This window comes from Papaver somniferum, chromosome 8 (genome assembly GCF_003573695.1).
Source record: "Papaver somniferum cultivar HN1 chromosome 8, ASM357369v1, whole genome shotgun sequence".
Lineage (NCBI taxonomy): Eukaryota > Viridiplantae > Streptophyta > Magnoliopsida > Ranunculales > Papaveraceae > Papaver > Papaver somniferum.
This window is the reverse complement of record NC_039365.1, coordinates 42274-64399: the sequence shown is the minus strand read 5'-3', so window position 1 is coordinate 64399 and position 22126 is coordinate 42274. Positions and strand designations below refer to the sequence as shown.

At 37.7% G+C, this 22126-nt stretch overlaps 3 protein-coding genes across 8 annotated transcripts; all 3 read left to right on the top strand.

The window, feature by feature from the left end:
* The first annotated feature begins 338 nt into the window (after positions 1–338).
* Positions 339–2232, top strand: LOC113304188 (lycopene beta cyclase, chloroplastic/chromoplastic-like). The gene has a single exon (XM_026553237.1). The coding sequence runs from the start codon at positions 594–596 to the stop codon at positions 2103–2105; it is 1512 nt and encodes a 503-aa protein (XP_026409022.1). The 5' UTR covers positions 339–593; the 3' UTR covers positions 2106–2232.
* Positions 2233–2287: 55 nt separating this feature from the next.
* On the top strand, positions 2288–6778 carry LOC113304189 (dihydroneopterin aldolase 2-like). 6 transcript variants are annotated; one of them, XM_026553241.1, is made up of 5 exons: positions 3354–3428; positions 4242–4603; positions 4723–5034; positions 5413–5612; positions 6113–6778. In XM_026553241.1, exons 4-5 carry the CDS (start codon positions 5413–5415, stop codon positions 6321–6323), a joined length of 411 nt encoding a protein of 136 aa, XP_026409026.1. In that variant the 5' UTR covers positions 3354–3428; positions 4242–4603; positions 4723–5034; the 3' UTR covers positions 6324–6778. The 6 variants fall into 6 exon arrangements, with proteins under 6 accessions (XP_026409023.1, XP_026409026.1, XP_026409024.1 ...); XM_026553238.1 differs by lacking the exons at positions 4242–4603; positions 4723–5034 and adding an exon at positions 2288–2390 and having other exon boundaries at positions 3193–3428; XM_026553239.1 differs by having other exon boundaries at positions 4242–5034.
* Positions 6779–14893: 8115 nt separating this feature from the next.
* LOC113304110 (uncharacterized mitochondrial protein AtMg00810-like) lies at positions 14894–15331 on the top strand. Its single transcript, XM_026553173.1, has one exon. The coding sequence runs from the start codon at positions 14894–14896 to the stop codon at positions 15329–15331; it is 438 nt and encodes a 145-aa protein (XP_026408958.1).
* The last annotated feature ends 6795 nt before the right edge of the window (positions 15332–22126 follow it).

The window sequence follows — 22126 nt, the reverse complement described above, 5'->3', positions numbered from 1 at the left end:
AAGACCTAATCAAATACTCAAAATTACTTTACCTTAAATAACATGCAGTTCATATACCTAGAAAATCATGCCTAAAATGAGGAATAACTTTGTACTAAACCAACCAGAATATGACATGTGGCAATTAAGTTAATTAATCAAGATCATAGAATATTCTCCATATATTTGTTCAGAAGGAAACAAAAATCTAAATTTTATTTAGAGACTTGAATAGAGAAGAAATATCACAAACCTCTTAATTGGGCTAAACTATTAACTTTATAAAGCCCAAAACAATTGTATAACTGATTTGACACCGATTCAAAATAAAATCATAATCACCACCGATTCCTTTTTCATTCTATCTTCTTCACTCATCTTCTTTGGAGTAGTTAGCTCCATTTATTTCTCTCTATGTGGATTAAAAAAGTTGGTGTTCTTCTACTCTGCCCCTTTCTAACTGGATGGATGTCTGATCTCACTTCTCTCCTCCAAATTCCGGTAATTAATCTTCTTTCTTTGTTCTGATTAACTTCTTCTTCACCTTCCTCTGCTCAATCATGAAACCCTGATTTTTCACAAATTTTTTCGCTTTAATTCATTTAGATTTTCCTATGGATACTCTGCTTAGAACCCATAATCAGCTTCAATTGCTTTACCCACTGCAACACCATGAATTTAGGATAAGACCCAAGAAGAGAAACGGTCAAAATAGTCAACATTGGTCAACTAATACTGGACTTACAGTCCTTAAGGCCAGTGTTCATAGTAGTGCAGTTCTTGAATTGCCTGTTCCAGAAGCTAAAATAGAAGAGAATCTTGAATTTGAGTTACCAATGTATGATACATCTAAAAGTGGTGTTACTTTCGATTTAGTAGTTGTTGGTTGTGGTCCTGCTGGTCTTGCAGTAGCTCAACAAGTATCAGAAGCTGGTCTTTCGGTTTGTTCGATCGATCCGTTTCCTAAATTGGTGTGGCCGAATAATTATGGTGTGTGGGTTGATGAATTTGAAGCAATGGATTTGCTTGATTGTCTTGACACCACTTGGTCAGGTGCAGTTGTGTACATAGATGATAATTCGAAGAAGTCTCTTGATAGGCCGTACGGGAGGGTGAATAGGAAACAATTGAAATCTAAGATGATGGGGAAATGTGTAAGTAATGGTGTTATATTTCATCAAGCTAAGGTTATTAAGGTTATTCATGAGGAGTCGAAATCGCTTTTGATTTGTCATGATGGTGTGACGGTACAAGCAACTGTTGTGCTTGATGCGACGGGGTTTTCACGTTCGTTGGTTCAGTATGATAAACCTTATAATCCTGGGTATCAAGTTGCGTATGGTATCTTAGCAGAAGTAGAAGAACACCCATTTGATGTAGATAAGATGCTTTTCATGGATTGGAGAGATACTCATTTGAAATCGAATCAACAACTTAAAGAAAAGAATTCTAAGATACCCACATTTTTGTATGCTATGCCATTTTCGGCAAACAGAATCTTTCTAGAAGAGACATCTCTGGTTGCTCGTCCCGGACTTATGATAGACGATATAAAAGAAAGAATGGTTCTTAGATTGAAGCATTTGGGTATAAAAGTGAAGAGTATCCAAGAGGATGAACGGTGTGTTATTCCAATGGGTGGGCCACTCCCTGTACTTCCTCAAAGGGTTGTGGGAATTGGCGGGACTGCTGGTATGGTACATCCCTCGACAGGTTACATGGTTGCAAGAACTCTTGCAGCAGCTCCAATAGTTGCAAAGGCGATAATAAAGTTTCTTGAATCTGAACAAGGATTTTCTGGTAATGATTTGTCTGCGGGAGTTTGGAAAGATTTATGGCCTATAGAGAGGAGAAGGCAACGGGAATTCTTCTGCTTCGGTATGGATGTCCTACTGAAACTTGATTTACCAGGAACACGGAGGTTTTTTAGTGCATTTTTTGATTTAGAACCTCGTTATTGGCATGGGTTCTTGTCATCTAGATTATTTCTTCCTGAGCTTATATCTTTCGGTCTTTCTTTGTTTTCTCATGCCTCTAATGTTTCGAGGGTAGAGATTATGGCCAAGGGTACTGGTCCGTTGGTTAACATGATCAACAACTTAATACAAGATGGAGATAAGGATTGAATAAATTTATGTCAATTGAATGTTTAATGTAATGATGCATCTGTTTCTAGTTCCAATCTTTCACAGAGTCAATATGAATCAAAATACTTATATATACGCAATTTCATTTCCTTAGTTGGATCGTATATTATTCTGTTTTAGTTCTTTTATCTTTTTGATTGCCTTGGTGTTTTAAGGAACTTGAGTAAGCTTTTTTCCGGGTTGGTAAACATCAAATTCCGTTTGCAGACCTGACATTCTTTCTATTTCTCCCCTCAAAGAAGCCCTTTGGTTAATGGAACACAGGTGCGTTTTTTCAGTACATTTTGCTTTTCTCTGAACTTCTCATATTGTCTCTGTATTTTGTTTCAGTTGATATCAAATAATAAACTAATGATGCAAACTGCGTGTTATGAGATGCTTGTTCGCCTTTTCTAACTACTATTTAGTTTCTTATCTTCGATTAGTACTGATAAATGTGAATGTTCTATGTCATGAGATTGCTGAATGCAATAGAAAATTAAACTTGATGGAAACTGAAATGCACTCAAAGAGATTAGTAATGAAAGAACTTGTAGAATTGTAAAATTGCAACCCAAAAGAGAAACTTTCTAGTCTTCTGTCTTTCTCTTGGATCTGCATAATATCAAATTTCCCCTCTTCCTTTTTGTTTATTTATATCTTCTAGTGGCGATCATTAGAACCTCTACCAAAAAGAAATGAAATTGTGGAACATATGAAACAGGACATTAGGCCTCTGACTGAGGATAATATGGAAGTACCCACCCTATTAGATGTGTTTATATGGTCAGAAGCTCTTCAAACTGCTAGGAACATAAGATACTTGGATCTTATGAATTTGTAAGGTAACATTTCTGGATATAATTAGTGCACTTCCTATAAATTCGGAAGGTGAATGTCTTCGTAACAATGAATATCATCAGTTCTGTTGCCTCTTACATCGTTGACAGATGGACTTTGCTACACGGATATCCTCTGTTCTTTATCTTCTCTTATCGAAGTAAATTTAGATGTTATTATATTTGTTTTTTAGTTATATTTACAGCATATACAAAGATCTGGAACGACACTGGTTCATTTTTTCTAGGACGCGTGTTGCAAAGATTCTGAGAGATCCCTCAGCTGCAGATAATGGTACACCTACACTCTAAGAATGAAGCAGTTGAAAACTGGGAGTGGTTCTACTTGGTGAGCAACAGCAGAAGCAACCAGTATTATCTGGAGATACAAAGACCTTTCACATGCCTAATTTCAAAGCTACCGATGTGCAATAACCTCAACCTGAGTTTCCGAATTGGTGCTGGGTGTATCTATTATGACCAGGTAACTGAAGCATCCTACCTATTTCATAATTTCGCATTGATAACATTTTTTCATGTATTTTCAGCATGCCACCTTGACTTCTTGCTTATATATGACGTGGTTGTTTAAAGTTGACTGCTAGTTGGGTATCGAGGTCGTTGTTTCTTGTTTATTTATGACCACAGTAGGCAATTGGTTTTTTAAAATTAAAACCATTACAACATATTTAACCCCTCCCTATAAAAATCTTGTTCAGTTCAACTCCCTCAATAATCTGGTTTGTGTTATTATTACCTTGAATCCCTCACCCTGTAGCATGATTTAGCCATTAGCCAATATGCTATAAACTCATGTTTCTGGAAGGGACTAAAACATGCTGCTCTTTGTTCAGCAACTTATGATCCCTGTGGGATTCCTCATCTGTAAGGTAGAGGCCAGAGGGTACAGAATGGAGAGCATTTTGTGCTCCTTGGTTGCCATTATGATCAATTTAAGGTTCTGATTTGCCAGAGCACATAAAGTTTTATATATGAACTCTCTACTTCCTAGTTTGTAGGAACTCGCACTGTGCAGCTGCTATCTTTTCTTGTCATATCTGGATGTGTATATGTAATTGCTACTTTCTGATCCATGAAATTTATCCCTTCAGTATGAGCATTTGTTGTATGATAGGTATGTCAGCTTATGGTATTTCTGAACCAGTGCAAGAGTGCTAGATTTTGTTTTGTTTTGGTATGGGCAAGCACATATCAGATCGAAATTTTATTTTATTTAGCTTATCATTTCACCCAATTCTGTTACGGCATAACAATATCTCAGATATTCTTCCAACAGATCATTCACATGTTCTATCTGTGTCACACCGGTCGGAGGATGTCACCTCATTGTGAAAAATGCAAGTAAAAGAACCCAACTCTGAACCTCCATCCGGTGGTTGCTATCACATTGGATGTTGAAGCCTTCATCCTGGGTTTTCTGTCTGTAATATCTGCTCTCACCACACTTAGCAAACAACAAATACATAGACACCATCCTACCTAGGAATTCAGGCTCACTTTAGCAATCAATGGAAAACAGTGTCAATATTTGCAGCAGCTGTTCTCTTGGCCGGTTGGCCCTCAGTGTGATTCAGACTCGAGCTAGAATATTGATTCTTTGTCAAGTGTCGTCATAAAGTGTGAAAACTGAGTTAAGAGGTGCAGCATTCTTCATAAATGATGTATGCTTGCTGAAGTTTTCAAAGAACAGGTCGCGTTGATTTGAGCATTCGTTTCTCAGTAGTTAAGTGTTTCCCTGTCTTAATTTTTTTATGCAGCTCTCCAGCACGTGGGTTCTGTTTTTTTCTTCTTCTGGGATATAAGTTCATCGCTTTTGTATCTCAGGAGTTCTGCTGACACTACTACCCCTTAGCATTCAAGAGGTCGGCTTCTAACAAAATATCCTATTTAGGTTAAATAGAGGCAGAACTGGTAGCTCAATCAGAAGAAGCAGAAGCAGAAGAAATGTCAAGCATTCCATAAGAGATCTACCATGATATCCTTTCAAAGTTACCTGTGAAATCATTAGTTTTGCTAAGTTGCATCTTAATCTTACTGATCAGAAAGGCAACCTTGGTCTTCATTTTGAGGTAAACCCTGGTTACATCTATATGGGCCGCACATACATGGGCCCGAGGCCCTACAACAATTTCCTGATTATATGTAGTCGTTCCTAATTTCTCATGCATCTGTATGCTACTGCAAAAACATCCTTACAGCAAAAAGTAAGACAAAAAAGTAAGACTCCAGTTCCAATATTTTTCTGCAAAATACAATCAGTCTTCTTCCAGTAAATTAACCAGAATCAGTTTTAAATCCTCACTTTTGTGCTGAACTTCAATTCTGCTGTCTAACTGTTTGATAAAATGACTTATAGAGATTCTGTTTTATATTCATTAGTACTGTTTTTGATGTGTTACTGAATGTGCAGACTGATTCTAGTTCTCCCATTTTTTCTTAATGTGTAGATGGAAGCAGATGGAATGATTTTGAAAGGTGAGAAACTTATATTAAGAGGCTTGATGTTCCAAGGATATCATGGTGTTTTACCAGAAGAGAAAACTCTGGGACAGAAGTTTGTGATTGATATAGATGCATGGGTTGATCTTCGTGACGCTGGTAAATCTGATAACATAAATGAAAGTGTAATCTATGTGGACATTTACAAGTGAGTATACCAAGCAACTTAGGGCTTATTCATTTCTTGTCAAAGCTAGTAACGTCGTTATTGCAAATGCGTCTTCATTTCTTGTCAAAGCAAACAAAAGCTAGTAACATCGTTGTTGCTAATGCGTCTTACTTAGTTATGATAGTTATGCATTGGGAATTTGTGCTTTTCTTGCTATTCCTTGTTAACCTACTGCACGAATATATCCCTGAATAGACGTTAGGTTGTATAGAGTAATGTTCATAGAATGGTCATGAATGAATGTTAAAACAATTTGCTGCAATCGACACACTTGACTCATTCCATATTCGATTAAAACTAGTACCAATTCTTCATACACATAATTCATCCAACTTTTTCTCTTGGATCAAAAATGCTTAAATGTCGACAAGTTGTGCTAGATCAGTGTTTTGTGCCTCTCTGTTTTCTCCTAGTACTTCTGTTATGCACTCGTCACATCTTGAAATACCTATATCTTTTTGTGTTGGAATGACTTACAGCATTGCTAAGGATGTAATGGAAGGACCTGGGTATAATCTCTTAGAGTCGGTGGCTCACCTCATCGCCACAAGAACACTTCAAAGGTTCTCTCAGATATCTACTGTTCATGTGAAGCTTGGGAAGCCTCATGTATCTATTCAAGGTCCAGTTGATTATTTAGGGGTCGAGATTTTTAGGTTCAGAAATGCTGATGTCCCATGGATTAATTAATGGTCGGGATTTTAGATTCAGAAATGTTGATGCCTAATACTGAGCATGGTACCAGAATACATTGTTCTCTCTCTTTTTGATATCATCTCCTTTATTGAATGTCTGTGATTTTTGAACTGATTGGTGTTAATCCTTGTTACCTGGGATTACCTTGGATCTAATGTTCTTCAATACTAGTACTTACGAAATTTATCACTTCTTTTACTTGCACTGCGGCAGCTGGCCTATGGCTTCTTGATTCAGGAGGTGTAGATGTGCTCATGCATTCAGTTTTGGTAGGTTAGCTTTTCTGACCCGATGCGGTACTTTGTGACTGTGCCTATGTGTTTGAATATATGTAGCATATGTGTATCCAGAGTTTATAGTTGACAATCCTGTGTGTATTAAAAATGCTTGATATCCTCCATTTGAGGTGTGAAACCTGTTGCCACTCTGCCTTACAAACTCTTGCCTAGACTACTATCATTTTATATTCTGTACAACTTGTTATCAATCAATACAATTATTTCAAAGAAACACTATTACAAAATTTTGTAGATGATCAAGAAGGGTGCCTGTGTGTGCTTAGTAATAGTGATTTCGGTGTTTGTATTGATGTGCTGGTACTGGTTAATGCAGGATTATAGAGACCAAGAATCTTGGACAAAACGGTATGCCATAAACCATGAGACTGATTCCTACGGTTATATGAGGTGTGTGTGGTTTTCTAAGACAGGTGAGATTCTGATCGAGGCATGTGGTGATGATCTAGTTTATTATGACTCTTTAAGTTTGGAATTGTAAGAGAACCAAATAGTTTAATCCTTTTTGAGAATGAGTAAAATTTGTTTTTATCCATATTTGAGCCACGATGAAGTTTCATCTAATCCAAAATTGGGTTGAACTTGGTTTCACCCATGTTTAACTAGGATGAAAATGGTTCCATCTAATATTAGATTGGGTTAAATTTAGTTTCACTCATGTTTAACAAGGATGAAACTTGTTTCATTCTGTGTTGGATTGGGCTGAATTTGGTTCACTCATGTTCAACCTTAAATGAAATTGATTTTATCCGGTTTTAGATTGGGTTGAGTTTGGTTTCCCCATGTTTAAACCAGGATGAAACCATTTCATCCTGGTTTAGATTGGGTTGAAACTGGTATCATCATGCTCAAACTGGTCTATGTTCTATGTATGAGGTTTTTTTTTTTTTTTTGCTTGGTAATGATTATGATTTATTATAACAGAATCGTAAGTACAAAGAACAAACCCCACCGGACACTTCTCATACTAAACTATAAGAAGCCCTTAGAAACAAACTCAGCCTAATAGGCCAAACTCCAAAGAAATGGAAACTCCTACCGGAGATATGAGAGAGCCCATAAAACACCTCTTATCATACATAAAAAGATTTTTTTTTTGGGCACCTCCCTATTTTGGTGGGGAACTTTGATTTCATTTTGTGGATATTAGAAATAATCCTAAATCACCTCTTATCTTAGTATTTATAGTATTACCAAACTTACCCTTCTTTAGTTGAATTAGTTAGGGTAATGATTAGTAAGTGTAAGGATTAGTTAAATAATGAAGTTAGTTTAATTGGTGATTAGTGAGGTTAGATAAATTAGTCGGGTGTTTTTAGAAGAATAGATTTTCAGAAGAAGAAGAGGATTTTGGGTTTTTTTTTTTTTTCTCAAGATGATTGATTCCAAACGAGATTTCGGGTATTTAGAGTATACTTTAAATTTAGTTAATGTTGTTTGAATCGGCCGAAACTTTTAAAAAATGAAATTATTATAAACTAATTTCAACCATGGAAATAAAGTTTGGGTACGACATCTGAAGAACAGATAGCCGAACTCATTTGCAAGTGTAATTCGGCTAAAGTTTCTGAAAACACAGGTAGCCGAACCCAGCTTTATTGAACTTTTCTTTCAGAGAAAAGTTCGGTTAGGAGAAATAAATTGTGACGCAACGGGAATAAAAATTTGCGACATAACCAAACTCAATATATCAGTTTTCAGATAAAAGTTCGGTTAGGAGAAAAAAAATTACGACGTAACCGAACTAAAAGTTCGTCTAGGAAAAAAAAATTGCGACGTAACCAGACTTTTCTCTGAAAGAAACAACTCCATTAAAACTGAGTTCGGCTAGTTCAACAAATTGTTTCACATAATTTCTAGCTGGACATCTCTCCGCAACTTCCATTTTCAACTATTGATGATTACTACTCATTTTTTCAATCGAAAATGAATCGGGACGGTGAAGCGGAAAGAACAGGAGAAAATGAACCATCTAGTTGTAATTGATTTATGAATAATTAAAAGTAATGGATTTGTTATAATTATATATATATATATATAATTATTAGATTAGTTTCAATTTTAATTAGATCAAGAATATGTTAGTCATTTACACAATTTAGGACTCCCCTTATAAATGTAGGGTAGACATTTTTATCACATAATGATCTCACATAGGGGTGAGTATTTGGCCCGTAATCCGTGGATTTAACCGAGACCAACCGTTCGTTTGCGGATGGATACCCGGACTATTTTCGTTAATGGATTGGGTGCGGATGGAATTTTTGAATTCCAACGAATTATGGATCGGGCACGGATGTAACTTTGAAAATCCGTTGAACATCCATATCCGTTAAATTAAGTGCTTTTGTATAGTTCCAAAAAATACTATGGATCATTTAGGAATTCTTAAGGTGTTTGCTTGGGGTGTTGTACATGACATCTTTATCTTCCTATACATATATAGGATATGTAGGTTCTATAAGGAGTCATTTGTGTTGTCTTTATTTTCTTTATTACAAATCTTAACTAAAACAAATGCATCAGATTATCCGTATCCAATCCGTTCATCTGTGTATCCATTGGATGCAAATCCGTTGGATGTGGATTGGATGCGGATGCCAAATTTGAAACCCATAATGTATTGGATTGGATGTCAATGGGGTGAAATCCGGTCCATACTGGCCCATGCTCACCCCTAATCTCCCATCGAAAAAGGATGGTGCCCAAAAAACAGTTTGAAAAGAAATAGACCTTATAGAAAACTCATGGAAAGCCCAAATACAAAAATAAACCATTTTTCCTCCACTAAAGAGAAAACCCTATCATAATTGAGAAACTCAATCGAAGAAACCCTTGACAACCTGAACCCCAATCAGCCACCACTTTTTCGAAGATGCCCAAACCCTCAATGCAAAACCATCATCGTAAGCACATCTTCTACCACAAACAAACCACCACCGAAGAATCCGTGGACATTATTTTTATCCAAATAAACAAAGTACATGTGCTACAGAAAAATAGTGATTCCAATATGATGTTGATTGAAAAAAAAGAGATAGCAAAAAATATATAATTGATAAAAAGCACGAGCAAATCAGCTCCACTTCTCCGTGATGAACTCTTCTTGGAAAAATAAAAGGAATCCCTGTAAAATCATCATTAGAATCGTGAATATGAAACCTCGGTTGAGCAGATCTGCGAACAAATTTCACCACCAGAACCATAAATGCTTACATTCAAATTGTGATGCATACAACAAAGAGTCTTCCTAAAGACTCTCAGCTCAGTTAGTCATCCAGTCAGCACTAGTCTATAGGCTATTCAGTCGTTCCTTTTGTTAGTTATAAACTCATCCTTTTGTTACAATATTTGTTTTATCTCTTAATATAAATAAGATCCCTATCTCCACAAGTTTTTTGTGGAATATATTCTACCCGATATCATGTTCTAAGCTGGTAAGCCTTCTCGATCCAACCCATGCTTCAAAATCAAATCAAAAAAAAAAATGGCAGCAAATACCAATAGCCTCAAAAATATCCAGATTCATCATCTAGTCATTTTGAAACTCACAGAAACAAACTACTCACTGTGGAAAACACAGTTTAAGCCAATCCTCAAAGGACATGGACTTACATGTTCCATTGATGGAGCCCAAGAAAAACCTCCAAGAACCCTTCCTAATTAAGAAGCTACTAACCCATTATTCATAAATTATGAAGCACAAGACTCTCTACTTTTAGGGTGGCCAAATTCTACATTGACAGATGAAGTTCTCGACTGAAAACTGCCAAACAAGTTTGGGATAAACTGGAAAGCCATTTTGCACCCAAAACAAGAGCTCATCAGATGAGTCTCAAGAAACAAATACACTCAATAAACAAAGGTAACAAATGAGGATAAGAATCTGTTTGATTAGCTTGTAGCAATAGGGTACACATTTTCGATTGATGAGATGAAGCAATCAATTGCTAATGGATTGAGTCAGGCTTATGATCCAATTGTTACTGCTTTGAACACCATTGAGGAAATGGACATGGACATATTTTATGCTCATCTCCTTATTTTTGATATGCGACTCGATCATCAACTTGCCTTGTTACAGCAACCTATGGCCAATGTTGTTGTTTCAAACTCAGCATATTCAAGAAAAAATGGTCCAAGGAATTTTCATCCACAAAGCCGTGGATCTAATCAAATGAAAAACAATCAGTTCCAGCGACGCAATCATCCTGCTCAGAAAAACTACACCAACAATGATCAACCCTGCAAGGAGAGAAACCATCAAGCTGACAGGTGTTGGTTTAGATATGAAAAACCCAACAATAATCATCAGAAGAAGCCAACAGTTTATATTGCTCTTCCTGGGGGTGCACCTGACAATCAATGGGTAACATATACTGGTGCAACTCATCACTAACTGCTGATCTGAGCAGCTTGACTATTCATCATGAATATGATGGCACTGAACATTGATAATGTTGGTAATGCTACTTTCACCTATTACTCAAGACAGTTCAATTTAACCATATTTTTCATGTATCTCATACGATAAAAACCAATTTACTATTTGTTTCATAATTTTTCAAAGATAATGTTGTATTCTTTGAGTTTCACACATCCCATTTTCTTGTGAAGGACAAGCACACGGGAACAACGTTGTTGCAAGGGTTGCACATGAATGGGCTTTACATCTTTGAGGGCATTGATAAAATAGACATACCAGTCAAGCCTTATTTATATGTTGCATCTTCCTTCCAAAGTTGGCATCAATGCATGGGTCATCCAATGAGGCGTACTGTCTCTAGTATTTGTCATAACTTTTATTTACCGGTTTCTAATAAACAGTTTGATTGTTGTCATTCATTCCATATCAGCAAAAGCAATAAGTTGTCATTCTCTCTTATCAATACAATTTATGATAAACCACTAAGTTTAATTGTTTCTGATATTTGGGTCTCACCATATTTGTCTAGCACTGGTTTTCATTACTATATGTTAATCATGGATGTTTACTCACATTTCACTTGGGTATTTCCTCTTTTCCAATGTTCTGATGCTTTACATACATTTATACAATTCCACAAGCAAGTAGAAAATCTCACGGATCATAGAATCAAAATCTTTCAGTCTGATAATTAATGCATTAGAATACAAAAATTCATTGCATACGTTAATGATTCTGGCGTACAACACATATTTTCATGTCCCCATACATCCACACAAAATGGTATTGCAGAAAGACGAATCTGACATGTTACAGAATCAGGCTTAGCAATTCTATTTCATGCACACATGCCTACCTCGGTTTGGTCAGATACCTCTACTACAACTTGTTATCTAATTAATATTCGTCCAAATTCAAACACAGAACACAAAACTGCACTAGAACTCCTTTTTCACAAAGAGGTAGATTACTCATTCTTAAAGGATTTTGGGTGTCTAGCATATCCTTGTTGGAGACCATACAACTCCAATAAACTAAAAACAAGGTCATTACCCTGCGTTTTTATCGGATATAGTAAGTCTCATAAAGGTTAACTATGTTTACATAAACAGAAAAATAGGATTTACATGTCTCGCCATGTGAGATTTGAAGAAAAGATATTCCCATTCGAGCCGAAGCAGCAGAAATTACCAGTGATATGTTCAAGTAATATACCTTCAGATACTAGTATAATGTTGTGACCTCCTTTTGGAGAGAGATGCTTATTATTCGCGCAGGATATTGTTGCACCACAATCCCCAATACTATCACAGTTTGTTAGTCAGTCTGAATCTATTGCTTCTCTTGTCGTTTCTGAGGCTTCACCATCTCACTCGTTTCAACAACAAGTTGCATCACTAGACGATTCAGACACATCTGCTATATCAAGTGTTGTTCAACAGGATCAGTCAGTTGCGCAACCATCTCAAAGTGAGCTCGTTTCTCATCATATGGTGACAAGAGCAAAGTCTGGAATCAGCAAACAAATACAAAAACTATGTTTAACTGCTACAAAACACCCACTTCCTGAATCAGATTTCATGGAAGCCTACATGTTACTCAGAAGCTTGTAAGAATCCAAAGTGGAGAGCATCAATGGATGTACAAATTAATGCAATAATTCGTAATGACACTTACTCATTGGTCAAGTATGAAAAAGGAATGAATATTGTTGGATCCAAGTGGGTATTTAGGGTAAAGCAGAATCCACATGGAAGTATCGAGCGCTACAAAGCTTTCCTAGTTGCAAAGGGCTTCAACCAACAGGAAGGAATAAATTATGGGGATACGTTCAGTCCTACAATCAAGGCGTACACAATTCGATTAGTATTATATATATTAGAAATGAGTCAATGGCCACGCAAGCAATTGGATGTTGAAAATGCTTTTCTGCATGGTCAACTAGAAGAATATGTAGGCACGAAGCATCCGGCTGGGTATGTTGATTCTATTTACCCAAATCATGTTCGCAAGCTGCATATGTCTTTATATGGACTTAAACAAGCTCCTCGAGCATGGTTTTTCCAGGATAAATACCTTTCTGGCTAAGATTGGCTTCAAAAGATCTGTTGAAGATAGCTCTTTGTTTGTGCTTCAAACACCAACATCAATCACATATGTTCTTGTGTATGCCTATGACATTATTGTCACAAGATCAAACTCAGCACAAATTAGTCAACTAATTGCGGCTCTTGGTGCAGAGTTTGCAATTAAAGATACGAGGAACTTGTATTTTTCTTGGGAATAGAAGTTTTGCGACAAGGCAAAGAAATGATTTTCACTCAGAGAAAATATGTGACAAATCTGCTCAAGCATACCAAGATTGTAACAACCAATGTTTTTAGCATGGCGCATGCTAAATGATGCGTCATAGCCTGATATGAAGCTTCATCGAAAGCTTACATTGTTTGGTAACAGGTAGATTGTCTTAAGTCCAATACCGCGTCAAAATGGCGCATTGTGTTTGACATTTGTCCAAGAGACAAATATCGTATCAAATGATGCATTAGGCAAGTTGGGTAGGTGGCCTTGAACTTGCAGCGTAATCATTGTGCATTATCAAAGCTATTGGCCTATAGCTAATATCTCACAATCATTATGCATTAGGCCAGAGAGGGATGGCCGAACGAATGTTGCGCAATCATTATACGCAATCATTGCGAAGTAACGCAATCATTGCACACAATCATTGTGCATCAGGACATAGAGGGCTGGCAGAACGAGTAGTGCACAATCATTGTGCATCAGGCCAGAGAGGGCTGGCGAAAAGAGTGTTGCGCAATCATTATGATGAACAGTGAAGCAGGCATGTCAATCTTCTCCCCAAAACATACTTGTAGAAATTCCATTAAGATATATATAGGGAGGAGTACTTGGTTAAAGGTGCATATGCGGACTTTGCATCAAGTAAGCTTCATAGATTAGCCGGAAGAGTATAAATGATGCCTAAGGCTCATTTATATTTGTGTAGCCTTTCGAAGAGAGCATTTTATGCTTAGGCATCACTATGCCATCCCGCGGATCCGATGATGCATAATCATTGTGCAACATGACGGAACGGCCTATGCGGACTAGGTCATTACCATTTTTGCTAGGCCACGACCTTGCAAATAAGTTGGTTTGAGTTGTTGTCCCTTCGAGGATGAACTACGGTCTTTGCTTGATTCCTTTAGAGTAGGGAAGGGTACGTAGGAAGCCGCAATGAGTTGCAGCATTGCTGGTCCAGCACTTTGTCGCTCATATCATCTAATTGCAATATGATTGCGGAAGATTGGCCCCTCATATCATCTAAGCTCGGTGCAAGAGATGATTGTGGTCAAGCTTGATGAGGCTTAGTTGCATACCAGCAAGTAGATGCTCATACTTCCTATCAAGCTACAAAGAGCAAGTTATAGCACGCACGCTGGATTATTTGGAAGTTAAGGACCCGAATGTCGTAATTTAGCTCAAGCGGGGTCCATTTTGATGGGAAACGACCCAAAGATCAAGACATGTTGATCTATAGATCCACATGCTCACCAGAATTTAGCAAAATTCCATCGTTTAGAGCTTCAAAAGGGCGTTTTTGTCGTTTTAAGAAAGTTCTTGTTTTCTTAATAAGCCCTTTGTGGATCAAGGGTGAGTTGGAACGGTGTGGTAACTAAGTTAGATGCATAATGCTTACGGAGCATGCTTGCAAGGCAGATGAACGTGCATTTTCCTAGCTTTGAAGCCCGGACCGTAGCTTCATCACGACGCACCGGGGGAGATTACAGCCTGCGGGGCAACGCACCAAAGGCGTAATTTTCCGGTCCGTCACAAAGATGGATGGTGTTGATCCTGTATACACAACTTTAGCATCAAACGTGAAGATCCAGAATGGAGGCACTGAGAGATTTAAAGATGCAACATTATATCGTGGTGTGGTAGGTGCACTGAAGTACTTGCATTTGACAAGACCTGACATCTCTGTGGAAGTCAATAAAGTTTTCCAATACACGCATGATCCGTACGTTGAGCATTGGGAACTTGTAAAAATAATTCTACGGTGCCTAAAGAGCACTGTTGATTATGGTTTTCATCTTAATGCATCACATGACTTCTCTCTTCATTCCTATTCAGATGAATATTGGGCCAGCAGCTTGGATGATTGGAGATCAACTACTAGATACTGCATTTATTTTGATGGAAATTTGATATCTTGGAGGACAAGAAAACAGAAGACATTGTCAAAATCTAGTACGGAGGCAGAGTACAAGTGATTAGCCATTGCCACTTCAGAGGTCATTTGGATTCAATCAATTCTTAATGAACTTGGTATTACCTCTTCAACTCCTGTTTTATGGTTTGATAACCTTGGTGCTACCTATCCCACAACAAACCCATTTTTCCATGCCCGTACTAAACACATAGAGATCGACTACCATTTTGTCAGAGGGTGTCAGGTAAACAACTGCAGGTGCGGTTCATAAGTTCAAAAGACAAGCTAGCTAATATATTTACGAAAGGGATATCTTCACCACATTTTCAGTACATTCGAATCAAGTTGCACATTCTTCAACCCAAGTACAACTTGAGTGGAGGTGTTAAGCATACAACAGAGAGTCTTCCTCAAGAATATCATCTCAGTTAGTTGATGTATTTCAAATAGTGATTGTAGTAGTGGTAATAACTGGGTCTTTTCAGACTTGTGAAGGTAACAAAATTTCTAGATTTAGATAAAATTTAGGGAAATAGCAAACTGACGTAAAATTTTATGGAGAAATAGGGGTTAAGATTCCACCATTCAACAATACTTATGTGATCTAATATTTTTTACTATGCAATTTGAATAATTGGGTTGATTCTTAATATTTCCAAAAGCAGATTTTCCAAAAAATCAAATGTTAATCACAAGTATAATGCATCAAGAGTCTAAAACTAAGCATGCATTATCAAGGGAAAACACAATTGATTAATAAAAACCATTTAAATCATTTTTACCAATGCAATTAATCATATAAAAATATTGCATAAATTAATAAAATAGAGATTACCACATAATTATTGTGAGAATGGCTTCCTCTGTCACCCCTTGGATTGGGTTTAGCTCCTCATCCCAAAAACACACTCACAAGATAAATTCATGGCCAAAATAGGTGTTTTTGTTGATGAAATAGGAATTAGCAACGCTGTAGAAGTGTTACAGCGTCACTGTTACAAATGGTGTAAGTGTTGAGAAGAAACGATAGAACTAAAGTGCTGTAAATAGCGACACAGGGTGTAAGCTGCTGGAAAGAACGATACAAATCGTGTGCTGTAAACAGCGACATAGTTTCTGGTTTTAAGACCGATGAAGAACGACTGCCTTAGCAGGTGTTCTTCCTCTTCTTCTTCCTCCTCGAACAGCAGCAGCAGCAGCAACAATCAATGGTATCTTCCTCGTTTCGGCTCTGAACTCTCTCCTCCGGGTTTCTAAACCTTCTATGACTTAAACCCAACTATTTATAGGCTTTGAATCACCTTGAAACTCGATCAAACCCCTTGGAAATCTCCATTATTCTTTACGGGTTGTTTGAAGAATAATCCTCTTCTTGTTGTGTTCCAGGCTGTTTTTAGCTATTCTCTCGACTCAAATATATTCTCTCACTTGGACTCAACTGTTTTGAAGTATATCCCACGCAAGAATCTCTCCCAAATCTTTCAAACCAATTCAAAACCCTAAACAGGGACCGTGTGCACTGTCTTGACTTTGTGTGGATTTTATGACTTATCCAGCCCAATTAGATGGGTCTAATCGCTTCTAACAGGTCCCTTATGTCTTGCAGAGTCCGTGGGTACCAAATTTGACCATTGAATCGCCTCCTAGGTCGCTCAAATCCTTGACGAAAACTGTTGACGCTGCTGCCTTTTTTTTCCCGCCAAAATCCAGTTTTGAAACTTTGAAGATGACCTCCCCCTATCCAGTTCCGGTGTCCCTTTAGAAGCTGCCTGGAAATAGGTCACCCCTTATTAATTAGGTTACCTCTTATCCAAAATCAAGGGTCCGTATAGCAAGTGTCCTCTGGGGCATTTTCCGCACTTTTTCGGGGTTCCTCCAACATACTTCTGGGGTGTCTCCAACATACTTCTGGGGCGCTTCTGGTAGTTATCAACGGAGGTCCAAATGACGCATTTTTAGCCAATTTCGCCACAAAGCCTTATTCTTCCAAAAACACCTACAAATAAATAAAATAACCAAATAAGTACAATATCGAGCACTAACAATATATACAAATGAGCTATATTAGACACATAAATGCGTCTATCAAATACCCCAAGCTTATTATTTGCTAGTCCCGAGCAAATCAAAACTACAAAATAAAATCATAACTCACTGTCGCAGGCATCGTCGATTGCATTTAGCGTATGCAATAAGCCTTTAAACCCCTAGGTGGCCCTAGTGGCCGAGTTATAGTCTCGGGAGGGCTTACCAGAGATATACCCACAAAACCTGTACTCCTAATTGGTCACAAGTATCTAAAGAGCTATGAGGACATACATATTCTCAACCTATCTCCAAGTAAGTATAATGCCAGAGAAATTAAAGGTGTCAGCTCTAAAGCTGACTGAAGAAAGGGGGAGACACATCTGCATGACTGCTAGATAAAGAGATATCCGCTATACAGCTAGATAAACATTGTAATATGCGTCCGCTGCTTTACAGCTGGATAAGATTAGGAGAGAGATAAAAATGAGAGGGACATCTGCTATACAGCTGGACTAATTACGTGTGATGAGTTAAACCAGTGCTAGAAAGATCTTGTGCCAGATTGAAAGCAGACTAACAAAGTGACCAAATGTATCTTTCTTCGACTCTCTCATAGTGCTCAGTAGAAACAACGTCTTCTTCGGTCTTCAACTGTTGATGATAAACTATCGAACCTCATAGAACCTTGACAATTAACTCTTCTCTTCGATTTCTTGCTTGACTTATAAATTTCTTCTTCCCTATGTCCTTATTGAACAAAAAGAACGTAATGATGTTTCATTATTATTATTTTTTTCCTTTTTTTTTTGTTTTCATATTTTTTTTTTCATTCATTTTTTTTTTTTTTTTTTGGCCAAAATTTTACAAGACAAAAATTTACATGGCCATGAGAGAAGGACTTTCAAAACTTGGATCTTCGCAACTTGTGATGACTTGGTATCATGGATTCTAACAACTTATATCATTTGCTCTTATAACTTCAACTTTGATTTTTGAATTATTCTCTTCTATTGTTGCTTCTAAACCTAAAACGTCTTCACTTCCTTCATAGATTTTGATGTCGCTCCGCTTGTTGATGATGATAAGTTTCTACCGAGAGAGAGTCGCAATCCAGTAACTAAGACTACATTGTGAGGTTGCTTTGTCTTTCTGGCATTTCCTGACCTACTTGCCTTTCCATCATGTATGGTTAGATCCATCACGGCTACCCTCTAAAAAGAACAAGTTCTCTCCTGAATTTCAAGGATCTCAATGTCTTTTTCTCTAATGTCTCAATAAGTTGTTATCTGTAGCATTCCAATTTCTATCTTTTCGGTGAGAAACAGTATGTAAACTTAGCTAACCGGATACCATGTGACGCTAGAAGTTTCAAAAGTGCAACACAAAAGTTTCTCCCATACCCCCAAACTTAAATCTAACATTGTCCTCAATGTTATAAATATGAAATTAAAAGCATGAACAAGGAGAAACCATTACCACTGGGGGAAAAGAAATAAGGAAGGATATTACCGTATCACATGAACGCGGGAGCCTCCCAGTAAATGCTAAATTTATAGTCATTAGCTAGACATCAAATACCTCAAAAATAATTTTCACCTTCCAAAGTCGTATACCAATAGTCGAAATAATTGTGGGTCCATAAGACCAAATAGAACTGCCAAAAATAGGAGACAAATGCTCAAGATCAGAAAAATGAGCAGATAGAGCACAACCTGATCTAAAGTTTCTCGCAAGACAACTGGATTTATCTGAGGTGCCCACTTGGGCTTCATATGAGTGTCTCGGCAAACAGATTCATCCGAAAAACGGGTCTCTAACATATGGATTTTCTCCTGGACATTATCAGGCGGATCAGGTTGTGAAGTCTGAATACACTCAAGCGATACCTCAGATGCACTAGGCTTGAGTCCCAAGTTAGGGACTTCTATTGGGGATAATTGACAATCTCTACCCCCAAATTTAGGGTAATCACTATTCTCCGTAAGACCTTTAACTATGGCTTGAATTTCCGGATCCGGAGAGTATTTAAAATACTCTAGAGCTTCTTCTAGTTCTCTACCCCCAAACTTAGAATTTTGGGTGCCTCTACAATGACTAGTCACAATGTTCCTAATTTCTAGACCATCGGGTTCTTGAAAAAGGTCAATTGCTTTCTCTAAGTCATAATCAGGTGGTTCATCCTCAGATTGCTTCATATCTTCTATGGTGCACTCTAAGGCTTCCTTATTTTCTTGAAGCACGGTCTCTGGACTACTTTCCTGATCACTATCCAAATCGGAGGCTATAATCACAGGGAATGACTCGGGTGGGCCTAAAAATGTATAATTAGACTCCAACTCAGGAGGCTCTTTTAAATAAGGTATTAAGATAGACTCAGAAGCTAGTAATGGTTCGAACCTATCTTTCCATATATCAATATCTAACATAGGAACAGAATCCAACAGAGCATTTACTTGTTCAATGTTACTATCATCGTCTAAATCCAAGCTAAAATGGGATAAACAACTCTCCAATGTATTTTCCGATACGATGTTTGGTAATGACTCCTGAACTAAGGTTCCTATCATGTTCACCTCTTCAATACATGTGCTATCTAGCTCAGAATGTAGCTTGTTTACATTAAAAATATTCAGCTCAATAGTCATATTACCAAAATATAGATTCATAATACCATTTCGACAGTTTATGATCGCATTAGACGTAGCTAAGAATGGGCGACCTAAAATCACAGGTATTTGGTTATCTGGGTCGGGGACAGGTTGGGTATCCAGGACCACGAAATCCACTGGATAAATAAACTTGTCGACCTCAATAAGAACATCCTCGATCACACCACGAGGGATTTTAACGGACCTATCAGCTAACTGGATTGTTATCTGGGTAGGTTTCATCTCACCAAGTCCTAGCTTAAGGTACACATGGTATGGCAGTAAGTTCACACTGGCTCCTAAGTCAAGCAACGCTTTCTCAACACGGTACTTACCTATTGTACAAGAAATGGTAGGGGACCCTGGGTCTTTATACTTAGGAGTAGCGGTATTCTGAATAATAGAACTCACATGACTAGCTATGAAGGCTTTCTTCTGGACACTGAGCTTACGCTTTCGCGTACACAAGTCCTTGAGGAACTTGGCATAAGAGGGAATCTTCCTAATTGCATATAATAATGGAAGGTTGATATTAACCTGCTTAAAAACCTCCAATATATCATTAAAGTTGGACTCCCTCTTAGTCGGAACTAGCAGCTGGGGAAATGGGGCTCTGGGAACAAAGTGAGGCTCAACAGGACCCTCATTGGTCTCTTTAGAGACTCTATCAGTCTCCTCATTTTATGGCTCATAAGGGTGAACTACAGCATGTTCACTTTCAGGTATGTCGACCTTATTATCAACTTTCTTTCCACTCCTAAGGGTCGTGACATCATTCACATGATTGTACGATTTCTCTCCTCTAGGGTTAGGATCAGTATGACTAGGGAACCTTCCATCTTCTCTCTCACTTATAAACTTAGCTATTTTTCCTACTTGAAGTTCTAACTTGGCAAGACTCTGGGAAGTATTCTTAAATTCCTGCCTAGTTTCTTGTTGAAAGCTCATGTGGTTCTTTGATAGCATGTCATGGTTACTTACTAACATAGTGATAGATTCCTCTAAGGTAGAGATCTTTTTCTCGGAAGTGTTCTGAAACTGGGTTTGACCTGAAGAGTTCTTAAAACCAAAACCTGGGGGAGGCTGAGAATTGCTAGACTGGCCTTGACTCTGGCCCTTAGACCAAGAGAAATTAGGATGGTTTCTCCAACCAGGGTTGTAGGTTTCTGAGTATGGGTCAAACTTCTGACGGTTCTCAAACCTAGCATTGTTATAGACAGAATGGGCTTGCTCTTCACTAACCTGACCTTCCCAAAATGAATTATCGGGCTCTATTACACAACTAGAGACTTGAGAGGCTCTATTAGGTTCAACAAGGGACCTATTTTTAGTATGACCCATTTCTAAAGCTTTTAACCTTCTGGATAAAGCAGCAAACTTAGCATCTGACGCAAAACTCGTATCTACCATATTGGTGCTACTTCTATTGACCAAGAGTCTTTTAGGGGGTTCAACACAAGATTCCCAATGTTGGGATTTTTCAGCGATAACTCCTAAGAAGGTAAAAGCATCATCAGCATTTTTACTAGTGAACTCACCAGCGCACATAGACTCAACCATGGCTTTGGTCGAATAGTCTAAACCATCATAAATAATCTGTACGAGTTTCAAATTATCAAATCCATGGTGAGGACACTGAGATAGGAGATCATTGAATCGCTCTAAAAACCTATAAAGAGACTCTCCCTCTTGTTGCACACTAGCACTAATTTTCTGCCTAACAGCTGTAGTTTTATGCTTAGGGTAGAATTTCATATAGAAGGCAGCGATAAGTTCCTGCCATGTTTCTATGGATTCAGATGGTAGGTTGTTCAGCCAGGTCTTGGCTTTGTCTCTCAAAGAAAAGGGAAACATCTTAAGTTTCAAGACTTCATCGGTAAGGTCCTTTATCCTAATTGTCCCACAGATTTCCTCAAAGTCCCTAATATGAAAATAAGGGTTCTCATAATCTTTTCCTAAGAATATAGGGATCATATGAAGAATACTAGGTTTTATCTCAAAATTAGCCGTAGTGGCTGGTAATTTAATGCATGAAGCTCGGTTGGTCCTAGTTGGGAACATGTAATCTTTCAAAGTTGCCATCGCTGGCACAACAGAAGTACTAGGGGTACTATCCTCACAAAGAGACAGATTCTCAAAACAGAAGTTTCCAAAAACAGGGCTCTCAAAAGAAGAATCTT

Excerpts from the sequence above, each read along its gene's own strand:
- LOC113304188 (XM_026553237.1), top strand. The coding sequence starts at position 594 with ATGGATACTCTGCTTAGAACCCATAATCAGCTTCAATTGCTTTACCCA.
- LOC113304189 (XM_026553238.1), top strand. The coding sequence starts at position 3,237 with ATGGTACACCTACACTCTAAGAATGAAGCAGTTGAAAACTGGGAGTGG. Across the intron at positions 3,429-5,412 it reads GGTGTATCTATTATGACCAG|ATGGAAGCAGATGGAATGAT; the intron begins GTAACTGAAGCA and ends CTTAATGTGTAG. Across the intron at positions 5,613-6,112 it reads ATCTATGTGGACATTTACAA|CATTGCTAAGGATGTAATGG; the intron begins GTGAGTATACCA and ends AATGACTTACAG.
- LOC113304110 (XM_026553173.1), top strand. The coding sequence starts at position 14,894 with ATGGATGGTGTTGATCCTGTATACACAACTTTAGCATCAAACGTGAAG.